This window comes from Gastrolobium bilobum, unplaced genomic scaffold, assembly GCF_033153095.1.
Source record: "Gastrolobium bilobum isolate Gb01-03AN ecotype WA unplaced genomic scaffold, APGP_CSIRO_Gbil_v1 utg1221, whole genome shotgun sequence".
NCBI lineage: Eukaryota > Viridiplantae > Streptophyta > Magnoliopsida > Fabales > Fabaceae > Gastrolobium > Gastrolobium bilobum.
This window is the reverse complement of record NW_026897257.1, coordinates 953,853-979,655: the sequence shown is the minus strand read 5'-3', so window position 1 is coordinate 979,655 and position 25,803 is coordinate 953,853. Positions and strand designations below refer to the sequence as shown.

Genomic DNA, 25,803 nt, shown 5'->3' with positions numbered 1-25,803 from the left:
GTTAAACCACTAAAATGGGGTGAAATAAATTGATGAAAGAGAGTTATTACAAGTAGTATAAAAAGTATAAATAAATATTTATATACTAGGCTAGCTTGGGAGGCTCTAAGACCGAGCTTCTGAATTAGAGCCTGAGGCCTTTTTATTAAACGAGCTTTTATACATGTCCAAGCCTGGTTCCAACACGAGCTTTTATTAAACGAGCTCAGGCCTTTACGAGCCGAGCCAAAGGCCCCTGGCTCGTTTACCACCCCTAGTGTTAACGGTCGAATTTTGGTTTTGAAAGATTAAGTCTGTATTTAAATATGTCAGACTAGTCTAAACCTGCAACCTGTTATGAATATAATTATCAGTCTATAGGCTGACTTATTTAAAAAAAATTAAAAGTCTGGCTTAGCCGATCAGCTTGTTAAAAAAAATTAAAACCCAAATAAAATATATGATCAACTATATTAATAATTTCACACAAAATCATAAATTCAATGTATATCCAAACAACATAATATAAAACAAAATTATTCAAAAAATCTGCTTAACAAATAAACTAAATAGTACAAAATTCTGCATATCCAAAAGAATAAAATATTATAAATTTTGCGTAAACAATTTAATATACTCATATCAACATTTTAATATATTGCGATGTTGTCTCCTCTTATATATAAAAAAAAGTCAAATTATTTTTGACATTCAATTATAATATCATAAGATATAAAATAATTTAAATTAAGTAAATTAATATCTTCTATTTTTTCTTTATGTCATACTTATTACGTAACTAATCTGCACCGCATATTAATGCTTGAATCATATTTTCAGCCAAACTTGCCTGATAAGCACCCATAACTCTTCCACCAGCACTAAATGTTGATTCATTGAAGCAGCGAATGTTGATGTTGTTGACTCCATCGGCGGCCTTAGGCTCCGTTAGATGGTGGAAAACGAAGGTTGCGTGAAGAAAATGAAGAGAACGATAACCTTCAACGGTGAATTTTGAGACCTTCAAACGCTGGGAACCACCGAGAGATGAAGAGAAACCTTTAACAAGAGAGAAAGGTCAAATGCTCGAAGATGGCAGAAATCGAAAGGGAAAATGATTGTGAAATGCTTGGAGATGGCTTCGACGAAGAGAATGACGGAGAACAGTTGCTTGGTGGCTTGAGTGGGCTGGGCATGACAATGGGAGTCAAAATTAGGTTAGTATCAACATCAACATCAACATCAACAACTCTATTATCCCAAACTAATTGGGTCGGTGGTAGATGAACTCAAATTAAAGATACAAAGGGGTTGAAAAAAGGATAAAAATGAAAAAAGATAAAAAATAAAAAATAAAAATAAATAAACAAATAAAATTATATATATATATATATATATATATATATATATATATATATATGAGGAGGGATATTCTTACTACCAAAATTTTCCACTATCAACTTACTACCTATCTAATCACCATTGGATCAGCATTTTCTCTCTCTTTGATCCAATGATGATTATATTGGTAATAAGTTAGTAGTAAAAAAATTTGGTAGTAAGAATATCTTTCCTATATATATATATATATATATATAAGGAAAAAAAAAAGGGTGTAAAAAAAAGATAGGGAAGCAGAAAAGAGATAAAGGAAAAGAAGAAGATAGAGAAGATAAAGAGGAAAAGAACTAAAAAATGACTATCTGGAACATAGGAATAACATCGGGTTTAGCCTTCCATCATGCTTATAGCTTTTCTCCATTTTGTCCTAAGACACACCGTCCGATAATCTATATCCCACTATATTAAGTATTGTTTTACCATCTTTCCCTAAGTAAGTTTTGGTTTACCTCTATCTTTCTTTGTGTTGAGCTCTTGATAACAAATTTATGTTCTTACAGGAGCATCCATGGGCCTTCTCATTACGTACCCAAACCACCTCAATCTATGTTCTTTCATCTTTTTAGCCACCAGTAGTACTCCTATCTTTCGTCGAATATCTTTATTTCTTATCTTATCTATCCTCGTATAACCACATATCCACCTTAACATCCTTATTTCTGGTACTCTCATTTTATGCCCATGATGCCTATATGCTGGCCAACATTCAACTTCATATAACATTGCAGGCCTTACTGTTGTTCTATAGAATTTTCTTTTTAGCTTAAGGGGAATTTTATGATCATACAAAAACCTAGATGCACTACGCTATTTCATCCACCCTACTTTGATTATATGATTTACATCTTCATCAATCTATCCACCTTTATGCAAAATGGATCCCAGGTATCTAAAAACATCTTTCTTACGTACCTCTTGACCAAGTAGACGGATCTTGGTCTACATCTCTTATCAGAGAAAACTCACACTTTAAATCAGTCTTGCTCCGGCTTAACGTGAATCCTTTAGACTCCAACTTGCTTTTCCATAATTCAAGTTTTCTAGTAACATTGTCTTTGGTCTCATCTATAAGCACAATATCATCTACAAAAAGCATACACCATGACTTCCTTTTGAATATCTTTTGTTAGTTCATCCATAACTAAGGCAAAGAGATAAGGACTTAGAGCCGAACCTTGGTGTACACCTACCGTGATAGGAAACTAACTTGATGTTCCATTACAAGCTTTCTGACACGAGCTGTCGAACTCGCGCAAATAAAATAAATCAGGTTTATAAATTTTTTTAATATAGTGCAAACTTGAGTTGTCTCTCAAGGAAATTTCAAGGGTTTAAATCACAAATTAAAATGAAAATGAAAAGGGTTTTTTTTTGCTTTGAATTATAATTAAACAGAACGTAAAAATTGAAATTGAAATTTGTAATTAAATTAACTAACCTAAGGCTAGGGTTCCTAGGACATCTTTCCTAGGATAAAAAGATACCAAAATCGTGATTGATCTCAATTGAATCAGAATCCTTTTGTTCAATTAAGAACCCTCTCTAAGCGATCGCCTAGCGTTTAGTCAAACATGGTGCTTCTACAAATACAATCGTAGAGTATTACCCCGTTTGACTTAAGATCATAGGGTTAATCAATCTAATTATCAAATCTGATGATTAATCTCTTTCCATAATCGCAATCGCGAATCTCAGATTGAATATCCACAATCGCTCGATGTCAATCTAAGTTTGGAAGAGAAACAAATCTGATTAAAGGAGAAACACATATCCTCTAGACTAATCCATGGAATCCATTACCCTTAGGTTGATTAAAGGGTGCTTAGCCTACCATAGCTAAGATAAACATAATTCAAAATTAAAAAGAAGAAGAAGAACAGAAAAATGTAGATTAATCTCCAGAGACAATTTGTCGATCGTACAAACTCTTAAACGAAGACTGCCAAAAAGTTTCCTAAACGAACCCTTTTAAACACATCCAAACCGGGTTAGGGTTCAACTAATGTCGGCCTATAATAATAATAATAAAAAAGAATTAAAACTAAACAAATGGTCTTGGGCCTAAAAAACATTGGGTTCTAATTACAAACTTGTAAACAAATCAACCAGTCAAAACATAAATTCCCTTATCTCAAATTACAGAACTTGGTAATCTCAAATGATATAGCTGATAATGCAAAATGGTCTCATATACTCTAAATCAATCTCTCAAGTGTATGGGATAAATAAGTGTGTTACTCTAATTCTACTCAAGAAAAATTATCCTACCATAGGCTTGTTCAAGTTCTACTTCTCCACTACTAAAAATAAATGCATGCATAAATCAAGAGAACTTTATTAAAGGTTAAAATGGGGCTAGGGTGAAGGTATGAATGAGTATGGAAAAGAGAGGTTAAACACTCTGAAATTTAAAAGAGCACTAGCTAAATAAAAATTATACTAACGAAACATAACTGAAATAAAAACAGAAAAATACAACACAAAGATGAGAACTAAAAATTTTCTTTTTCACTTTTTAATTTTTTTTTTTGCTTTGCTTCTCTTCTTTTTCTTTTTCTCTTTACATTAAAAATAACATTAAATGAATGCTCCTCCCCCACATTTAAAGTGTTGCATGTCTCAGGCAAACCCTTATATTTAAACACAAAACTATAGTATAACCAATGCTCAATAAATTTTCAGGGTGTAGAATTAATTGATTTTTCACTAAAGCTAATGATGTGGCTAAGAAAAAGAGGATATAAGGCAAAGAGACTAACCAATGGAAATATAATGAAAAGAATGACTATCTGGCTAAAGGGAAAAAAAGAAAGAAAAAATGTCTCAATCATGTCTATGCATACAAATGAAAAATGTAATTTCAAAAAGAACAAGAGCTAGTTCTAGAGAACAACAATTAAGAGCATAAGTACACAAGAAAGAAAGAATGACAGATGATAAGATCCATTCATATAAAATCAAATTCTCACCAAAAAATATACCAATCACATATCGTCATCACAAAATTACAGTGTGCATGAGACTAGACTACAAAGTTCTGTCATATGTGTCGTTCATGTAATCAATTTACAGATTGGATATTAACATTTCACAATTCTGCTGAGTTTGCAATATATTATGAAGATCCATCGGGGCTACTTGTTAAGTTAGCTTCTGATTATTGTAATATTTTGTAGGTTTTTTCTTTTTCTTTCCTTGGGCTTCGGCCCTATGCTGTATTAAAAAAGAAATTTTAATTTAAGCTTAAATACTTTAATGTTAGCATTTTCACTGATGACGTTATTTTGATTAACGAAAACTGTTAACCTGAATTCAGTGTCGATTTAAGACAAAACAATACGCTTTAGAATAAATTTAATAATTAAATTTTCAATAGCTAAATATAAGCAAATATTTAACATACTATTGTTATTAAAATAACACAATATACATTACTTAATTACTATATATCATAATTATCACTATATTAGGATACACGATACGATTCATACGATACGATATGATTCACAAGTTCAGCGATACGCATAATGGGATGTATCAAAAAGAGATTTGTATCGAACGATACGATACTGTATATCACGATACGAAACGAAAATTAAATAAAAAATTGTAATTTTTAATAAAAAATAAATATTTGATTTGCGATTTAAATTAAAAAAATCTAAAAGGATCATTTTTGGAAGATGATTATGAATTGGTTATATTACTAATAGATGCTGATATTGATAGTAATGATAATATTAATCTTAATGATTGATAAGTAGGAGAATAAATAGTTTGCACTTTAATTACTTATGTATTTTGCTTATTGATTTTTTTTGGGAATTTTGATTTATATTATATTAATTATATTATATATTTTTAAATTATTTTTTAATATATTTCTATATTGTATGATTCGATATAATATACGATACACGATATAAAAAATTGACCAAATTATACACTACGTATTGTAATTCAACAATCTTGCTATATATATTTATTATTTAATATATTATATACAAAAATATTATATATTTAACGATTATTGATTTGACCATTGTTGGATTAATCAACCATAAATCATTATTTTCACACTTCCTCTTCTTTTCTCCAATAATGATTAAAAAAAAAACTGAAGCGGCAGTTTTGACCAAAAAGATAGATGATCCCACCAAATCTCTTATTTATTTATGAAAAATATTTGTCATGATATGATTTTGTATTATTTTAGATGAAAAAAATATTGTTTTGGTTTATATTTGATAATTTTTTACATTATCTTTCCTCCATAAAATTAGAAAGAAAGAGAAAATAGAGGAAAAAGAATATAAAAAATCAATTATTTACCAAAATGACGTCGTTCCATCTAAAATGACACATAATTATATCATTTAAAATGATAAATACTTTTTTCTTTATTTATATTGGATGATTTTTTATATTATCCATTCTTCATAAAATTAGGAAGAAGAAGAGAGAAAGTAGAGGAGAGAGAATATAAAAAATCAATAATTATCCATCAAAACAACATCGTTTCATTTAAAATGACATAAAATTATGTCATTTAAAATGATAAATACTTTTTCTTTATGTAAAAAGTATCACTAAAAATATGAAATATTTTTCACACGAATATTTTTTACATTTACTTGGTTTAATTTATTTTATATATGTTATATGAAATGCTTTTATAAAAATCCTCTAAATTTGATGTGGATGACATGTTTTATTATTCATTAAACGTACGTATCTTGGTTTAACTAAACTGTAATACATATAGACAAACCAATCCGGATAATATTTTACTGATATGGCAAAATTATTTTTTCCATAAATTTATTTTCAAAATCTTGTTTTCAACTAAAGCTTTTGAATTTTCAAAATCTTATCACCAGCATGTCAAACATCAAATAGTCAATTAAACGTGTCAGAATTAATCAAAGAAGAACAACAAAAACAAAGCAATTATTGCCATTAAGGGCGGGTCGCTAGTCGCTAGTCGCTACTCGCCGGAAGGTATGGTTGGTCTCTAGCTTCCCCCATCATGCTTAGCCTTGTACTAATTAACAAGGCAGTTATTCTAAATCATGGTTTTCTTTTCATTAAACATTTAATTGACCGCTAATTGTTTTTAATAAAAGTTTAAAAATCTTATTATGAAATTATAATTTATTAAAATATTTAACCACTCATTTTAAAAATGGCAATCATCAATCTATCATAGTAATTAGTAAGCATTTATTTTTTCTGTAGTGTAGATAAATTATTTACATTGAGCTCAAAATACATTATTTTGAGACGAAAATTATGGTATTTTTATAATTATAATTTAATTCAAGGATATATTAGTCTTTTTTATTATAAATCTTAATCTTTCAACCAAAAACGATATCATTTTAAAAGTGAATGTACATAACTTATCTTTGTTCACTGTGAAAACATATTAAAGCCAATTACAAATTTAAAATTTTCTTAATTATTAAATTTTATATTTTCTAATATTTTAAAGTTATTTAATATATAGACTTGATCACGTTCCGGTTGGCTAATGAATTTATATCATTGTATTTTTTTTTTTAAAACTATTGTCCAATTGACGTAAGATTAAAGTTAAATTTTTATATGAACAGTACTTCAACTTATATTGTTAAATTTGCAAGCTGTATTTGTAAGCACCACTTGGAATTTGAGCCACATCCATGCATCGCGTGGTATTTATGCATCCTTTCAAGTTGGAATTAAATAAAATAAATTATTATTATTATTATAGTTTTATTTTTTAAGAATGAGATCGATAGATTATTATGATTTTATGACTTTCAAATGAAAAAACGTTTCTTATTTTAAATGATATATTTTTGAGTCATTTTAGATGAAACAATATCATTTTGATTAATATTTAATGATTTTTTACATTCTCTCTCATCCATAAAATTAGGAAGAGAAAGAAAATAGGGTAGAGAGAATTTAAAAAATCAATAATTATTCACCAAAATGACGTCGTTTCTTTTTAAATGATACAAAGTTATATCATTTAGAATGATAAATATTTTTTATTTTACGTAATTATGAAAATTACTGCGTAGTGTCAAACAACAATTATCTCAAAATAAGTTGGAGAGAGTTGATCAGTTTAACGGTATAAAACATTATATTATAGGATTTTATAAGAGTTATGTTGCAGAAAAAATAATTTGTAATATAATTGAAATAAATCAGATTTGTCATATAATTGAAATAAATTGTGACTGATTAAAATGTTATCGAGTTGGTAATGACTAAACTACTAATAATTAATGGTAAACGATTTCTCTAGTAACTGGAGATAAAATTATTTTTAATGAGTTCAAAACGACGTCATTTTGTGACGAAAATTAAAGTATTTTTATAATTTTAATATATTGCAGTATTATATTAGTATTTATCATTATAATTTTGTAATTTTATAACACAAAATGACGTCGTTTTGAGCTTACTAAATATAACTTTATCTCTAATAAGTGGACAAATACTTTTCCCATAATTAATTGCTTGGATTTATAATTAGCCAATCTAATGGCTTAACGTGGCCTCGTTGGATGTTGGAAAGAATGCCAGATGCACATGTATGAATGTTTGTTACTGGTGTGATTGCCAACTCATCCCTAACCTTTGACCTCTCCAAAAAGCCAGTTGTATACATACTATAAAGGGATTTTTGTTTTTCTTAAAAACAAGAGAGAAGCCAAATCTACATCAAATACAAGTCCTGTAAGCTATTGCAGAACTTTTGGTTTTAGACTTCATTTGAACTTGAGTTACTTGACCCAAAAAAAAATAAAAGAGAAAAAAATAGACCAGTCAGAAAAATAAACTAACACTTCCTTTCGGAACACGGAAGCCCCACCAACACAGTGAATTCTCAGTTTAAAAGGATATGGATATGGTAGTTTAGGACTAGTACATGAGATCCTCCTCTTTGCTTGACCCTTTCTTTTGACCTTTTCAACGTCTACTAATGGAAAGTAACAATAACTTTCTCTCATGCTTTTATTTAATTTTGTTTTTTTAGTATAATATTAAATTATAGGAAAAAATATTTATGGTCGGAGAGAATACAAAATATCTTTCATCTTCTAAAATAGCAGAAAATACTCTCACAATTCTTTCCTTTAGCGATTAACCAACGACAGACGTCGACAAAAATTTAGATCTTTTTCTTTTGTGCATCGCACGTACTACACTAGTTAAATTATAGAAAAAAATATTTATGGTTTCAGAGAACACAATTTTATGTTATTTTAAATAAAATTATTTTGTCTTAACTTATATTTATTGACCTTTTATATTATTTTTGTTCCTCAAAATTAGGAGAAAAGAGAAAGAGAGAGTTTCAATGAAGAGAGAATATACAAAACAAACAAACATATACCAAAATTCAACCAATCTGTTACAAGTCATGGTGAGATTGTGAAAGAGACATCTTATTTATATTTCTTATTAAAAAATCTCACGAAATTCACATTAATAGAAAATTCATTAAAATTGTCAAATTTTTGAATATCACAAAATTATTATTTTTTGTTTAAAATTCTGATTGAATATCATCGAATTTGGACGAATTCAAAAATAATCTTTTAAAATCCTAATCGAATATCATATAATCTTTTTTTAATTTTTTAAAATCTTAATTGAATACCAATAAAATTTTTTGTTGAAAAATAATTCATTAGAATTTCTTTAAAATCTGAATCTAATACACTTTCTTAATTTCCTCTTAAAGGGGCTAAACAAAGTTGACTAAGACAAAAAAAAGCAAGCGGGCCGACGATTGGTTCGCGGGTTCCAGATGGTTACTAATTACTACAACAAGCCTGTATTGCAGCGTTGGTCAAATTATTAAATATAAATAAATAAAGAAATAAATAAATGGGTTGGTCTAAATGAAATTGTTAAAGTAAGAATTGTGAAAGAAAAGAAGAGAAAGAATCAAATCAACCAATAGCCGGCTGGAATGGATGGTATTTGTGGTCAGCGAAGCCAAAACAAAATCGATTATTTGTGTCTGTGTCTGTGTTTCTTCTGAAAGCGCTTACCTTACATATAATACGCGAAGAGACAGACAGAGTCCAGAATAAAAAAAACTGATTGGTCTTATTCAAATTTAAAGGGATTATTCCTATCCCATCATCACACACACACAAAAAAAAAAAAAACACTCTCTGCGTGTTGTGATTGTTCCATTTGCCCTAGATCTTTCTATTCCAATCATTACATTTGATTTACATGAATCTTTGATCTTCCTTCCCTTGGCTTCATCTCAACCTTCCATTCCAGGTACTACCTATCTCTCATTCCTTACTTTGCCTCTCTCTCTCACTCACAGAGAGAAAAAGAGAGAGACTTTCTGATTTGAAATTATTGTCTCTTAATTGTTGGGGGTGGGGGATGGAGTCTAAGGAAAGATAAACAAAGCAGTCACAGAGAAAACAATTTCCTTATTTTATTTTATTTTTTGCTTTATAAATTAGGTGAGATTTTTTTAGTTTTTAGTTCTTCTTTGTTCACCAAACGTAGGGGCTTAGATATCTCTTTGATTTTGACCGGTTGGTGGTTGGATTGGATAGACGGGTATGACTATTTATTTGAATCTTGAACTAAACTTTCGAATTTTTTTTTTGTCTAACGTTGGGGAAAGATATGTTTTAAGGTTGTTATAACTGTTGGGATACCCCAGAACTTTGAATTGATTGGTCCTGTAGTGTTGTTAATTAATTGCTCAAGTTCTTGCATGTTTTGTGTTATTATCTCTGGAGCGTTTCTGAGCGTGTTGGTACATATTTACTAAATCTAGAAAGGTTAGGTGGATATGATATTGGGGTCGTTGTTGTCTGTCTCTCTTTCAATGACATTATTATGAACATGGGTTTAAGTATAAAATTGAGTGGATTAAAAAGGATGCTTTTTTGTTTTTCAGATTTCTCTGCATCAATCTATTTGAGGTTCATTGCAGGCTATCTGCACTTTGTTTCTGTTTGTTCGAGGGATGGTGAATATGGATGAAAAGGAGATTAATTCGAGGTGAAAATTGTGATGCTTTTGCTTAGATGAAGACAGAAAAAGTTTGGCGGCTAACCATGGGTGATATGCACATATTGCCTAGTTCTCGACACCACCGTCCTCCCATGAAGAAGCCAATGTGGATTATTATCTTGGTGTTATTTGTGTGTGTCTTTCTAATATGTGCTTATATCTACCCACCACAAAACAGTTCAGCCTGTTATGTCTTCTCTTCTAGAGGGTGCAACAGTTTTGTTGATTGGCTTCCACCTACTCCTGCAAGAGAATACACGGATGAGGAGATTGCATCGCGTGTCGTAATCAATGATATCTTGAACTCGCCACCAATTGTTTCAAAGAATCCAAAAATTGCCTTCATGTTTTTGTCACCTGGTTCTCTGCCACTTGAAAAATTATGGGACAAGTTTTTCCAAGTAAGATTTTATTACTTGTATATTTTAATATGTTCAAGTTATTGTTTATCACTTTCTAAAAACAGTTAATGCTCATTTTTGCAATATATTTGTGACACTTTTAAATCGTATAATCACATAGAAGATAACCTGTTTAATAGTGTAGTTAGTTGATATTCTGCATTTCTTTTATCATTAAGATAAATGGCTTGTTGCTTGGTTAATTGAAAATAAGAATTCGTCTATGATTGGAACTCCTTTGTTAGTCTTTGATGATATTCTTGTATTAGAAGTGCTTGGTAATAGAAGCATCAAGTTGTTGGGACTTGGGAACTTTGAGAATTTCATTCCTTCTCTCAGAAAATTGTATTGGAATGGTTAACAAGAGGAGCTGCTTATTATACCCTTAGTTGGCACTGATGCTTTGCAGAAGAATTGTTAGTGATCTCTCTTGCTTTTTGGGAATGATGAGCGAAGGGAACTGTTGCATAATTTAACTAATTAGAGCGGTCCATGATATCAATTCAGTTTTGTACAACATTGCATTTGGAAGCAATTAATAATGTGGTAGATATTGCTAGTTCTTCCACCATGACTCTCATTCTCATTCCCCCGTTGGATAAGAATTGTTCTTGGAAGTAGTTGTGACAATGATGTCCCCTACAGCCTTGGGCACTTACTTCAAAGTGCTATTAATGTTTAGTAATAGACCCTTAAAATTTCTTTTGGCATAGATATACAACACAAGATGTGAAATATGTTTTGTTAATAGACTCTTGATAATTTTATTGTTATGAATGAACACCCTTTAGTTTGTTTGTGTAATTTCATTGGTTGAGACTTGGGTTCCTTTGCTTCTGAATCCTGTTCGTCTAGTGATGTGCATTTACCTGGAAGATGCTCTCCTCCTTTTTGGCAGGGTCATGAAGGAAAGTTCTCTGTTTATGTGCATGCATCCAAGACTAAACCAGTTCATGAGAGCCGTTATTTTGTTAATCGGGATATACGCAGTGACCAGGTACATGTAGACTTGTTATTATTCTGTTAATTATCGTTTTTGATTTGTACTGTCTTGTGTGTTTAAATATATGTTGTCTTATCATTTGTGACAATGTTTTTTCCACTTGTGTTGGACTCATTTCTTTTGATTGTATGAAAATAGAATATTATTGTTGGCTTTAGGGATTAAATGATACTGTAATTATTTAATGCATGAGTTTGGAAATATAATGCTGTAATAGCTCTACATCATAGACATTTTATTTAATACAGAGCAGAAAGGAGAACTAGACTAGTTCAACTAGTAGCCACATAGCCAGGCCATTTGAGATGCCAATATTTTTCTTGTAATCAGAAATTGTCTTGTTACAGGTGGTGTGGGGGAAAATTTCTATGGTTGATGCAGAGAGAAGGCTATTGGCAAATGCCCTTCAAGATCCAGACAACCATCAATTTGTTTTACTTTCTGATAGGTAAATGGGTTACGAGATTGCTTTTAATTTTGTTCTTGCTGATTAATTAGTTTTATTGGTCGTATTAATTTCTGATTTTTTTATATTGTTTCTGCAGCTGTGTGCCTCTGTATCATTTTGAGTATATCTACGACTATTTGATGCATACAAATATCAGCTTTGTAGACTGGTATGTCAAACAATATTAAGTGGGTGCGGGTTTTTATTGAATTGATAACTCTTCTTTCTGCTTTCTACTGCCAATTCAACGTCCTTTACTAATGTGAACTATTCCTTTTTCTTATTAGCTTCAAAGATCCTGGTCCTCATGGGAATGGCAGATATTCAGATCACATGTTACCTGAAGTTGAGGTGAAGGACTTTAGAAAGGGTGCACAGGTATATTCTCGATAAAGTCATGTTGGAGCTGAGCATTCAACATTTTAAATAGAAACTTTTCTTATTATTTTACAAAGAATGCGAAATTTGATCAAGTATTTAGACTACTTTGCATTAAAATTGCCGTTTTTCCAGTACCAACTGGATAAATGGAAGTTGTCATTGTTCCACAACCTTTTTGTGTGGTTTATGTCAATAAGCTTTATTGGTATATTAGTTGTAACACACGGTGGTAATTGAGTCTTTGATCATGAAAACATTGTGATGAATAAATTGTCAATAAGATAAATAGTTCCTTGTTCTTGGGTGAAATCCCTCACTCTATATCTTTTGGTAGCCCAATCGGCATCTACTGTTATTCTATATCACTACACACCTATTCCTTTGATACACACACACCTACAGGCGCATGCGTGTACACACACATTTAGATATGTCTCTTATCTTATTTTTCAACTTCTTGTGCAGTGGTTTTCTTTGAAGCGGCAGCATGCTATTATAGTTATTGCTGATAGCCTGTATTACTCAAAATTCCAGGCTTACTGTCAGGTGAAATTGATTTTGTATATTTTTACCATTAAAATTTTGAAGCAATTTTGTTTAAGATTTTAAATAATTTAGTTCTGCTTTAAATTGTCCTAGTTATGAAGCCAACAGATTTAGTATTTTATTTTGTGAGGTTCAAGATTCTGGGTTTATGATTATGTGCCTCTTGCATATGCTTACTCGTATTTTTTATAAGCAATATATGAATGTTATTGTTTTGTTACTTTAATTTTCATGTTCTTTTTGTTTAATTATTTTTCTCCAAAATATGTATATATACTGCTGTCCAAACTATAAAATAGACTCCTTATTGTTCTAGGCAACATAGAGCTGACATGCAAATGATCTTATATATCTAGTTATCTTGTGTTCTGGGGTTGTGGTTACATGATTAAGGTGATTGGATCATCTAGTTCCGTACGATAATTCAGAATTTTAAATTCACAAACACCTTATCGTGCTAGGCAACATACAGCTGTTGTGCAAATATCTATATCTAGCCATACATCCATTGAACTATGGACTCAATATTAATGTGAAATTTCTTAATATCACAGCCTGGTTTGGATGGGAAAAATTGCATTGCTGACGAGCATTACTTGCCGACCTTCTTCCAGGTTAGAATTAGAATATCAATTGTAATGAAGTTCTTCTGCTTTAACTATTGTAATTGTTCAGCTAATTAGCTTATTCATCTGGTTTAGATTGTTGATCCTGGTGGAATTGCAAACTGGTCACTAACTCATGTTGACTGGTCTGAGAGAAAATGGCATCCAAAATCGTATGGGGCTCATGATGTTACTTACAAGCTTTTGAAGAATATCACAGTATAGTTCTGCTAAAACTGGAACTTGTACTACAATTCATATTCATTCTTTTTTACAACAACTAGGTGGAGGAAAGAGAGAGGTTTATGTCTTCTGAAATCTAAATATTGAATGCTAACTGACTTTAAATGGTAACTTATTAGAAGAAAATTTTAAAGAAATTTCCTTAAAAGCAGTTGGGATAGTAAATAGTGGCCTCTGTCAACCTTTTCAATGTGTTTTTAAAGTTCATTTACATGGATATTCACGATAAGTGTTATGTTTGCAGTCCGTTGATGTGAGTGTTCACGTAACAAGTGATGAGAAGGTATGCTACATGAGAGCTTTAGTGATCTGATTTATTGAGAATGAATTAACCAGTTTGACGAATGATCTTGTTTTTCTGTAGAGAGAAGTGCAAAGTTGGCCTTGCTTATGGAATGGGATTCAGAAGCCATGTTACCTATTTGCTAGGAAATTTCCTCATGAAACACTGGATAATTTATTGCATCTATTTTCCAATTATTCAACACCTTGAGCCAGCTAGCTATTTTGATCCATTCTTTGGTCCGAAAAGATGTTGCTTTCGGCCCCCATCTTGGTTTCCCATATGATATGATGAGAGGTGTAAATTTCAGCAGATATTGAGTAGAGAGGTAAACTGGCATTGCAGTTAGGGTGGCCTAACGTGGATAGGATGCTAACCATTTAGTGTTAGTTCCTTGGGGATATGGTTGGAGGACCTATTTTTTCGCCCCTTCCATTTTGGGTTATGAGTTTTATATTTCACATGACAAATTTTTGGGGGAGATAGATCAGTTCATCTTACCGTTGTTGGTCTTTGTAGAACTTGCAAGTTATTTAGTTGAAAATACATGTTACTGTACATTTAGAAATTCATTGGTCAATTCTTACAAGTAACAATTTGATGCTATGTTGCTGGCCAGTGGCCACTTGTCAATATTTTTTTGTTTTTTGTTTTGGTGTAAGCCTCTTTCATTGTTGATTCATTTATAAATTATGACTTTGAAATTTACTATGAGGATGTGTAATTTTAATTTTGAAATAATATTATCCAGATATTTAGTTGAAGTATCAAGTATGAATTTCTTGAAGTTAACCAAAAATAAACAATTTGTAATGTTTGATAATATTTTAAAAAGGAATAATAATAAAGTTGTTAAAAAAAAAACAGTTTATAAGAAGTAATTAATTATACTAGAGTAATGTTATATAGTAATTTGTTCTTAAAATATGATAAAAAATTGAACTTTGTCAAGATTTAAGGGAAGTTATAAAATAAGTTGAAGAAATGGAGCTACTTATTGTTTAATTTTCCTTTCATGAAGTTTTATTTGCCTGTGGTTACATTTTATGTGTAGAGCTTTTTGAATAGGATCTATGATCCAGCCCAACATTTAGTGTATGCACAAAGGCCGAAGCATGGAACCATCCAACACCTTGAGCCAGCTAGCTATTTTGATCCATTCTTTGGTCCGAAAAGTTGTTGCTTTCGGCTTGCAGTTAGCTAGGGTGGCTTAACGTGGATAAGACGCTAACCATTTAGTGTTAGTTCATTGGGGATATGGTTGGAGGACCTATTCCCCCTCCCTTCCTTCTTCATTTTGGGTTATTATTTCACATGACAAATTTTTGGGGGAGATATATCAGTTCATCTTACGGTTGTTGGTCTTTGTAAAACTTGCAAGTTGTTTTTCATAAAAAAAAAAAAAAAAAAAACTTGCAAGTTGTTTAGTTGGAAATACATGTTACTGTCCATTTGTCAATATTTTTTTGTTTTTTGTTTATGTGTAAGCCTCTTCCATTGTTGATTCATTTATAAATTATGACTTTGAAATTTACTATGAGGTCATGAGGATGTGTAATTTTTTTTTTTGTAAACAGGATGTGTAATTTTAATTTTGAAATAATATTATCCAAATATTTAGTTAAGTATCAAGTATATATGGATTTCTTCCATCGAATTTAAGAAAAAAATAAAAAATTTGTAATGTTTAATGATATTTTAAAAAGAGTTCGCTTTTTCTACACTTAATATAGATAAGTTATCTGCAGTAAGCCCAATACGACATCGTTTTGGAACGGAAATCATGGTGTTTTTGTAATTTTAATTTATTTCAGGATTATTATAATATTTATAATTATAATTTTTTAATATTTCAATCCCAAAATGACGTCGTTTTAGAAGTAACTGCAGATAACTTATCTGCATTAACTGCAGAAATATTTTTCTGTTTTAAAAAAGAATAATAATAAAGTTGCTTAAAAAAACAGTTTATAACAAGTTATTAATTATACTAGAGGGAAAAAAATTAAGTTAATGTTTTTTAATAAATTAATTACGCATTTATTACAGTTTTGAAAATAATTACAGATTTATTGCATAATATGACGCATAATTTGGGAGTCACCAAAGACGCCTAAATTGGGCGTCACTCAAGAGGTAATCACGCCTAATTTAGGCGTCACTCATCAAGTGTTGACACGTGTCATATTTTTTTTCAAAATAATAATAATTTAATCATAAAACTTCTGAAGGCCATAACTTTTGACTCGCGTATCCAAATCAGGTAATTATTTTTTTTATTTCACACAATTTTTCGAGATCTACGCAATGACATCTTATTTGATATATTTTATTTCTCACAAAAACAATTTAAATTTGCAAGAATGGTATTATAAGAGCGGTTAAACCCAGAAGTCTCTGAGTTCTGAATTTGTGATTTAATATAAAAAAATAAATAAAATTTTGATTTGTGATTTAAATTTTTTTATATTAATTTTTTTATTATAAAATTTTTTTGTTTGTGATTTAAAATAAATAAAATATTATTAATAAGGAAAACAAAATAAAGATTTGATTTGTGATTTAAACTAAAAAATCAATTTGAAAAATCTGTATTAATAAAGGAAATAATTAAATAAATATTCTAAATCTGTAAAGGAAGAAAGATATTATTTTTAAAATTAATGATTAATGCTATAAGCTTCTGAATTATTAATTGTGGTCTGAAATTAATTATGGCTTATGAATGTTTTTCAAAAATAAAATTACCTAAATTAAGCGTGATTGCATCTTGATTGAAACCCAATTTATACGTCATTGGTGACGTGTCAGTTGTTGACACGTGTCACATTTTTAAACTCAGAAGCCTCTGAGTTCTGAGTTTGTGATTTAATATAAAAAATAAATCAAGATTTGATGTGTGATTTAAATTAAAAAAATAACAATTATTATTAATAAGGAAAAAAAATAAAGATTTGATTTGTGATTTAAACTCAAAAATCAATTTAAAAAATCTGTATTAATAAAGGAAATAATTAAATAAATATTCTAAATCTCTAAGGAAGAAGGATTACCTGATTTAAATTTAAATTATGTTTTTGAGAAATAAAATATATCAAATGAGATGTCATTGCGTAAATCTCAAAAATTTATGTGGAATCAAAAAAAGAATTATCTGATTTGGATACGCGAGTCAAATGTTATGCCCTTCAGAAGTTTTATGATTAAATTATTGTTTTTTGGAAAAAAAATATGACACATGTCAATACCTGATAAGTGACGCCTAAATTAGGCGTGATTGCTTTTTGAGTAACGCTCAATTTAGGCGTCTTTAGTAACGCTCAAATTGGGCGTCATATTGTGCAATTATTTTCAAAATTGTAATAAATGCGTAATTAATTTATTAAAAGAGAAATGTTATACTTACAACTTTTTTTTTACATCTTACAATCATATCTTAACACTGTTGATTTCTGCCAATCAACGGTTATCATTTATTGTGAATTAATAATTAATTAATGAGTTTAATTTGTAAAAATAATAACCGTTGATTGACGGAAATCAACAGTGTTAAGATATGATTGTAAGAGGTTGTAAAAAAAAAAGTTGTAAGTATAACCTTCTTCTTATTAAAAAGCATTAAATTAATTTTTTTGCCATCACATTAGCCATTGCTTCAGAAAGATTCTAGGACTAGGACGAGTTTTGGACACCATCTAAAATCTCATAGTTGTAGAAAAATATTTATACATTTTTTTTGGGTACATATAACATTAAATCATTTATTAGAACTAAAATAAGACTAGATTTATTCCCTTCTTAAAATTTTAATTCATTCGAAGATACATTTATGTTATGCTGGCAATTGGCATCTTCATGAAAAATTAAAACAAAAGTTCTGAACATTTAATCTGGTAAAGGTTTCCTTCTTGGGCAGTCCAAATACGATGTTAGTTTTAGAGATTTTTTATCATTTGAATGCAATTTTTTTAAGAAAATACTAAAATAATATATAATATAAAAAATTGATCAGAATAATATTTATCAAAATAATACAATAAGATGTTGATACGATAGCAGGAAGGGAAGTTAGATTAAGGGGTGGTCCAACATGGGTCAAGGACTTTGTCCTATAAGTCCAATGGCGCTTGTAGTATAGTTTACGGTATAAGCCCAATAGCTTTGTATAGTTACGAGTTGTTAACAGTTGGAGAAAATTAATAAAGGTAGTGGGTAATGCCAACGTGGCTTGTAAACAACTATAAAAGGGATGTTTGTTGTATGGAACGGTTTTATCGAATTCAGAAATAACATATTGTTGGTAGTTACTGTATACAGACTCTTCGTTTGTATGAGATGTGCATTGAGGGAATGCATGTTCAAGTTATGCAAGGGTGTTCCAATCAGATTTCGACGCGATGGCGAAAAAAAACTTGGAAGTTTAAAAATAATGGTGTTGCAACCAAGGTTTATTTAAAAAAATATTAGAAAAATCTTTTTTGTTTGAGAAAACTGATTTTTGAAATAGAAATTGAATTTGGGAGTTAGTGAAGATGTAAGCACCCACCGTAAGTTTTAAAAAATGGTTACCTTATATTAATTATTGTTGATAAAATTTTAAATATTTATTTCACTTCGAAGAATTAAATAAAATTGATTAAAGACAAAAAAAAATTTGAAAATTTTATTTTGTGCTTGACGGAGAAGGTACTGCTCCGATGTATTTCTCAGTGTAATAGAAAACTCAAAGCTACGTCATTTTGTAGAGAATATATGTGTGTTGATTGATTTTAATTTTGAAAATTTATTTGGAAGTTTCAAATTTGAAAGTTTCAGATTATCAAATTGTCACGGATAAAATGATTTTGAACAAAAAAACAAGCAAAGTCAATAAGCCGTCATAGCTAAATCACCCCTATATAATAATTTTAATGTTAGAGTTTTATTATTACCAAATTTTAATAAATTCAAAAAGTTATGGATTATCAAGTTATTACAGCTAAAATGACCATAAAAATCTGTGGGTACTGTTAACAAACTGTCACGACTAAATTATTCTCGTAAATAAATTCTTATTATTATTATTATTATCACGGAGAGAGTTAAACATATAAATACAAGATTCATGTGTGTGCTCGAACATCAATAGTTTTTGGAATGATATAATATATGTATTCAAGACAAGTTCTCGCACTGGACAAAAGCAAAACCGAATAAGTGGGAAAGCCATTATAGCTTACAGCAAGATGGGTACCTGATTATTTGATCCCCGTATCCAAGACTTGTCGTTGTCCTCCTCTCCTTTACGTAATATTGCTTGTTGCTTTTTTCTTTTTGTTAAAGGAAAAAAATATTAAATTAAATAAGAAATAAAAAACGGACAAATATTAATATTTACAAAAGAGAGTATATAATTATGCATGTTAACAAATCATGCATGAGTTGGCAGCATGATCAGTCATGCATGATTACAAAATTTAGCCAAGGTTAAATTGTAACAAATTTACCATGATAAATTTCGCTTGCACCACTTGATAAATACTGATTCATTGAATGCCCAAATATGCATAAGTTATTATGCGACTTGAACACTCACCCATCTAATGCATGTCTCATAACATTATTTTGGTAATTTTTAATTTTATATTATTTTACTTTTTTTTTTTCTAAAAAAGTTGCAATAAAATGCTCAAATTACCAAATTTTAGACTGAGAATGTATTGTTTGAGCAGCCCAATAAACTAGAACGTTAGTTTGTTATGGGCTTGTTTTTTCAAGATATATTTACTTGTATAATCTGGATAAGAGTGATCAAATTAAAACCTTGGACAAAGAAGAAGATATTTTAAAAAGAAAATTATATGAATAAAAACCTCATTTAAAAATGACAGTCTGTCAAAAACATTATTTAAAAACTGCTGGATGAATATGAAAAAGTATTATATGGTGTAACTAAACTAGCAATGATAATAATCCAACATCATGTTCAACAATCAAATTATTTAGATAATAATATAGATGAAAAATCCAATAGCGTAAGTAGATAACTTTAGAGAGATGTAAGGCCTAATGACATAATGCACTTCATCACAACTGGTCACCCCAATTTGACCACTTTGCTACCAAAAACCAACCATGAACAGCTTGGGTGGTGGGTTTCCCAATCCGATCAGCCCAATGAATTATTATGCTCCGAGGCAACGAGAAACAGGCTCTACCAGAATATGCTTCCTCTTTTCTTTGAAGTTTTTGCAATTTGTTTATAAAACAAAAACCAGGGGTAATAGGTTGAACCAAACGATGGTAGCTCAGTTGGCGTCGGGAAACTAAGCAGGTGGAGGTGAGAATATGTATTCAATCATTTCCAATACCATCTTTTGGAGGAATTTAAACCATTAATTAATCCTGAGACTCATCCTTAATCAGACTAGTCACGAAACCATGAACTGCTTGAAATATTTTCAAACAAAAAAAGCAGTCATAATTGAGTGAGTGTCATTTTGAAAAATTTATACTTCATATTGCATTGTGTTTGATTATGTATCCATCATTTACTAATGATATAAAAAAAATTTCAATCACAAATTGAATCTAAATATTGCTTTCAAATTTTTCGTTTTTCTTTTTGTATACATTCAAATTTTATGCAGATTAAGTATGTTTTATTATAACCCACAAGAAAGTCGAATTGCTTCCAACTAAAACTAACAAAATCAAATATGAGGTTTTTTTTTTTTTTGAATTTCTCAAATATTTAAGAGACAAAACGTATACATACAAGTGATTCCTTAATGGTTATTACTGCTCATAAACGACATGCATATAGCATAAGTAAAGCACTCAATGGGGTGTAATGAAGAAACTTGACATTTTTAGAGTCTCAATTGAAAAGGAAATAGAGCAAACATGAACCAAGGACACCTGCCAGCAACACCCTAAGATGGAATCATCATGCTTTTAAGTAATTTCCGGCAAGTCATCCCTGGCTCATATTTACTCTACACCTTCATGCAAGGCGCTTGAGCAAACATCATTGAGCTTCAAGCATATTTATTTCCATAGGCTCTCATATTTCAGTTCACTGCATTAACTTGATCATTATTTCAGTGTATTTATAGGCAGAGAAGCCCAATGGGTAGAATCCTATATCATACAATTCACACAACTGACAAGGACGATTCCCTAAATAGTTCTTTCAACGAGACATGACCCTACATTACCTGTGAAATTCTACGTGCTGCTTCTTATCCGAAACCATCTTTGTTTCAGAATCAATTTCCACAAGCAAAAGTTGACTTTATCAATTTCATTCCAAACAGTTAGTTGATTTTGTGATGCATATATATCTTTACGGCACTTTAAACATACCGTTGACTCTTGATTTTCCAGTTAAGAAATTGATTCTGATTTCGAATAGTTTCGAACAGAGAAAGAAATTAGAAAAAGTAAAAGGGCACGTGATTGAAACTGGAAAGCAATATTGTGCTAAAAGACTAAATTGGTTCTATTTTTCAATTAAATTATTAGTATGAATGCACTTCAAAATGGAAAATTCACCCCGTGTGAAATTAACATGGAAAAAATAATATATGATTATCATTGTTCACAAGAATCACAACTTTCACGTAGTTATTTGTTGCAACTTTGGTAAGTGCACCGATCGTAAAAATAATAAAGTGTCCTGAGTACGATATCGTTTTCACAAGGACTAAAATTCCAATAACTAGTTCACTAATAGCGCTTAAGTTGTACAATCAATCAAGAATAAATTGAAAATCAATCAAGAATATTATATGAAATTTAAACTAAATACTAATCAAGAAAGTAAAATATGAATTGGTTGACAAACAAGAACGCACAATTAGTGTTTCGATTTTCCCTTTATGTAATGAATTGAAACCCTTAATTAATCGCCCCTTTTATATTGCCATAATTAGAACTCAATCTATATTGATCTTAACTGATAAATCTTAATTAAAGATTTAATTTAAGGATTTAAATGTCATAATTAGATTCAGAGCGTGATTTCGAGTATTTTGACTGTAATCATGACTAGGTTATGAATAGTGCGTTCTGCCAGATAATTTTCAGTCTTGTGAATTAACCGGTAGAGCTTAAATGAGCAAAATAATTTTAGAGATATAATTTGACAATTCTGACGCCAAATATGAGTTCAGAACGAAAAATTGTATAGTCTGGCACTTTCTGCGAAAATCTCGTGAATAGTGTTTTCTACCGGGTATTTTGTACTGCTGTCAAAGCAACCAGTAGAGTCCAGAAATAAATAATTGATGAAATAAGAATGTGAAAGTCCAATATATGCCATACAAGTCAAAATAGGCCCAAGAATGATAAGTTTATAAGTTTTAAGTTTCGTAAGCAAACGACGTACAGTTAGTGATTCACAGTGCATTTCGTCAAAAACGGTGCAGAAACCATACTGTGAATTATGAATATTGTTCTTTAGGGAATAAAAATTAATGTAAATGACTTCAGAAAAATAAAAATATGTTCGTAGCTTTAAGTTAGTTCCGGGTCAGTTTAAGTGAAAATACGCGATAAAAAAACAACCAGCAAAAAGGGCCACCTATGCATATAAGTCCAAATCACTTAAGATGACACTATTCACATCAGCTCCTTCTTCTCCTCTCTCTCCCTAGGCCGAGCTGCTCTCATGGAAGGGGCAAGGGTTTCTTGTTTTGTTTTCCTTTGATTTTTCCCTAAATACTCATCCAAATCCTTAAGTCCATTACACAAAACTCATAGGAAATCACCCAAGGAATCCATTCCACCCCTCTATTTGGGCTGATTTCGCTTGTGGAGGAAGTTCTTCCTCACCCCCTTTTCATTTTACTATTCATCAAAGAAGGAAAATTGGAATTTTGATGGAGCCTTGCTTGGAGGTTGCTCTCTAGGCCTTGTGCAAGGGATTAGAGGTAACAAACCTCTATTTCTATGGTTTAGTTTTCATGATTTGAGTTTGAAAAATTTAGAATGTAAATTGGTGGGAAAGCCCTTGAGTTTTATATTTAAATTGATGATGGATTATTGACTTTGTTGGGACATAGGAATGTAAAATAAGCAATTGTATGTATGTAAAAATTGGAAGAAAATTCCATGTCCTCCCCTCTATGTTTCGGCCATCATGGGTAATGAGGGGGGTATTGTGCAAAATTTTATCTTATGTATTGGAAAGATTTAATGGGTTGGAGTAAGTGGGAAATTGATGAATTCGTAAGAATGCTAGAGTGGAAAAAACCTATGAATTATGTCCCCTAGGTTTCGGCCTTGTGGGACTTTGGAGGGGCTTGATATTCCAAAATTTAATTGGATCTTGGTGGGTATATATATGTGTGTGTGTGTGTGTGTGTACGTGATTAAATTAAGTTAAGAAAATGAAATGAAAAAGAAGAGAAAATCTTGGTTTCTCCCCTTGGATTTCGGCCTAAAAGGTGGTTTAGGGGTAGATGTTGTTACATTTTACTTTAATAAAATGTGTAGTTTTCCCAAGGTATGAAATTGATGAGTTAAAGAATTGTAATGACAAAAAAATGGTTAAAAGAAATTTTAGTTCCCTTTATGTGTACCCACGACCTTAGAAAGAAAAAATGGCATGCATTATGTTAAAATTTTTCATGTGGATACTTAGTTAATTTAGGGAATGCTAACGATTATAACATGGTCTTGACTTGTGCATTGGCATAAGATTGGCAAAAACGTAAAGAAACAAAGATAAGCGATAAAATGTATGCCTTATGTAAGGATCATGACATAGGATCATTTTATTGATTTTGTTGTGGATTCTGCTCTAGGTGTACCTAGGGACTGAAAAGGATTGGAATCATTGAAGCGTTATAAGTAACTTGTACCACAAGTAAGCGGATTGGTAAAGCTTCAAGAGGTAAGCGCTATGATTAAGGAGTCTTTTCCTGCTCGAGTGCTCTACCATAGTTAGTGAACTGTGGTTGGATTGTATGATTGTTTTGATGCTTTGTATAGATGCATTCATATAGAGCTATTTGATAACATGATATGACTTGTTCTGATATGATTTCTGTATTGATTGTTTGGTACACTGATGTCTTCTTGGGGTTTCCCAGAGATTGATGATGTACGCCTCTGACACGTTCTGGTTCCGCTTGGGGTCCTCCCTTGGGAATGGCGGCGCACACCTCTGATGAGATATGTATATCTGTTTTGTTCTGTTATGATATCTGTTATATGTTGCATTGGTATACTCTGTATCTGACTTTCATGCAGGAGTGAGCCAGGGGTATGGAGAATTCTCTATAAACCTAGAGCTTATTGAGATTGTTATCTCACCCCTCTTTGGGGACATCATTTCAGGTTCTCAGATTCCCGGTGAGCCCTCACTAGGCAGGGACGCGACCCGTGGCTGAGGCGTTTGGACGGACTAAATTTGAGTAGCTGTAGGCTACTACTATTTTGGAGTGTATTTATGTTATTCAGTATTTTAGCATTTTGTGGATCATGATGTCTGATCCTTTATTTTGTATATCGCCTGTATATGTTTTGTACATGTCTTTCCGTATGATGCATGTACAATTGTGTATTCAGGCATGTTGATATGACTATGTAGTATTCAGTTATGTTTACATGTTGAATTGCATGTTGTTAGATATAGTGGCACTGAGCCAAGTTATGCATGCGCTCATGGATGGGTATATGATTATATTTGGATGTCTGGTACTTCTGAATTTATATGCTGTATAAATTGTCTATCAGGAACTCTTGGGAGTGAGATTGAAAAATTCCCAGTTGTCCGAATTACAGAGGTTACTCTGTCCGATTTTCTTCTCCGCCTAATGAGAATTAAATTAGGAAAAGAAAAATTTAGCTCGTATTTTTGTAAGTAAAGTCTTCCGTTATTTCTGTTTGTATCATATGTATGTTAATTGAACCGCCTCGAGACGGGGATGTTACACAATCCCTTGACATCTTAATTCTTTATTATTTTGAAAGAATTCTAATTTCCCGGCTATTCCTCAAGAAAATAAGCATTAATCTCAAGAATTACAAGATTGCATAAAACCTTATGTCTATTCCTAGAATCATAAGAATTATGATAAATTTATCATGCATGATTCATGTACCAACATCATTATTGTCATATAATAACCCTAAATCATTCTACAAGATCAAACTCAGAAAGAATTAAGAGAAGATAAATTCGTTCGATATAAAAAGGGAAAATTATGTTAAAGATCAATTCATAAGCATAAAGGTTCAATTGAAATCGATCTAGCTCTAACTACAAAGAAATCTAGCCCAGCATAGTGGAATAAAAAACACAAGAAAACAGAAAAGCTTCCCCAAACTCCATTGGTGTGATGGCGTGACAAATCTTCAAGGCTTCCAGCGTATTCTTGAATCCAACCCGTTTTCTGTACTCTAAAGCATGAAGAACATGCTTCTATGATTAAAACCAGACTTCAGACGTCAAGAGTTTTGTTTTT

The 25,803-nt window shown here is 30.8% G+C and overlaps 1 protein-coding gene across 4 annotated transcripts; it reads left to right on the top strand.

Moving 5' to 3' along the window:
- The first annotated feature begins 9,453 nt into the window (after positions 1–9,453).
- LOC133305373 (glycosyltransferase BC10-like) lies at positions 9,454–15,055 on the top strand. 4 transcript variants are annotated; one of them, XM_061505577.1, is made up of 11 exons: positions 9,454–9,681; positions 10,358–10,838; positions 11,737–11,835; positions 12,189–12,289; positions 12,387–12,458; positions 12,577–12,667; positions 13,136–13,216; positions 13,771–13,830; positions 13,918–14,040; positions 14,309–14,347; positions 14,429–15,055. In XM_061505577.1, exons 2-11 carry the CDS (start codon positions 10,452–10,454, stop codon positions 14,555–14,557), a joined length of 1,182 nt encoding a protein of 393 aa, XP_061361561.1. In that variant the 5' UTR covers positions 9,454–9,681; positions 10,358–10,451; the 3' UTR covers positions 14,558–15,055. The 4 variants fall into 4 exon arrangements, with proteins under 4 accessions (XP_061361561.1, XP_061361559.1, XP_061361562.1 ...); XM_061505575.1 differs by having other exon boundaries at positions 10,322–10,838; XM_061505578.1 differs by lacking the exon at positions 9,454–9,681 and adding an exon at positions 9,736–9,875 and having other exon boundaries at positions 10,322–10,838.
- The last annotated feature ends 10,748 nt before the right edge of the window (positions 15,056–25,803 follow it).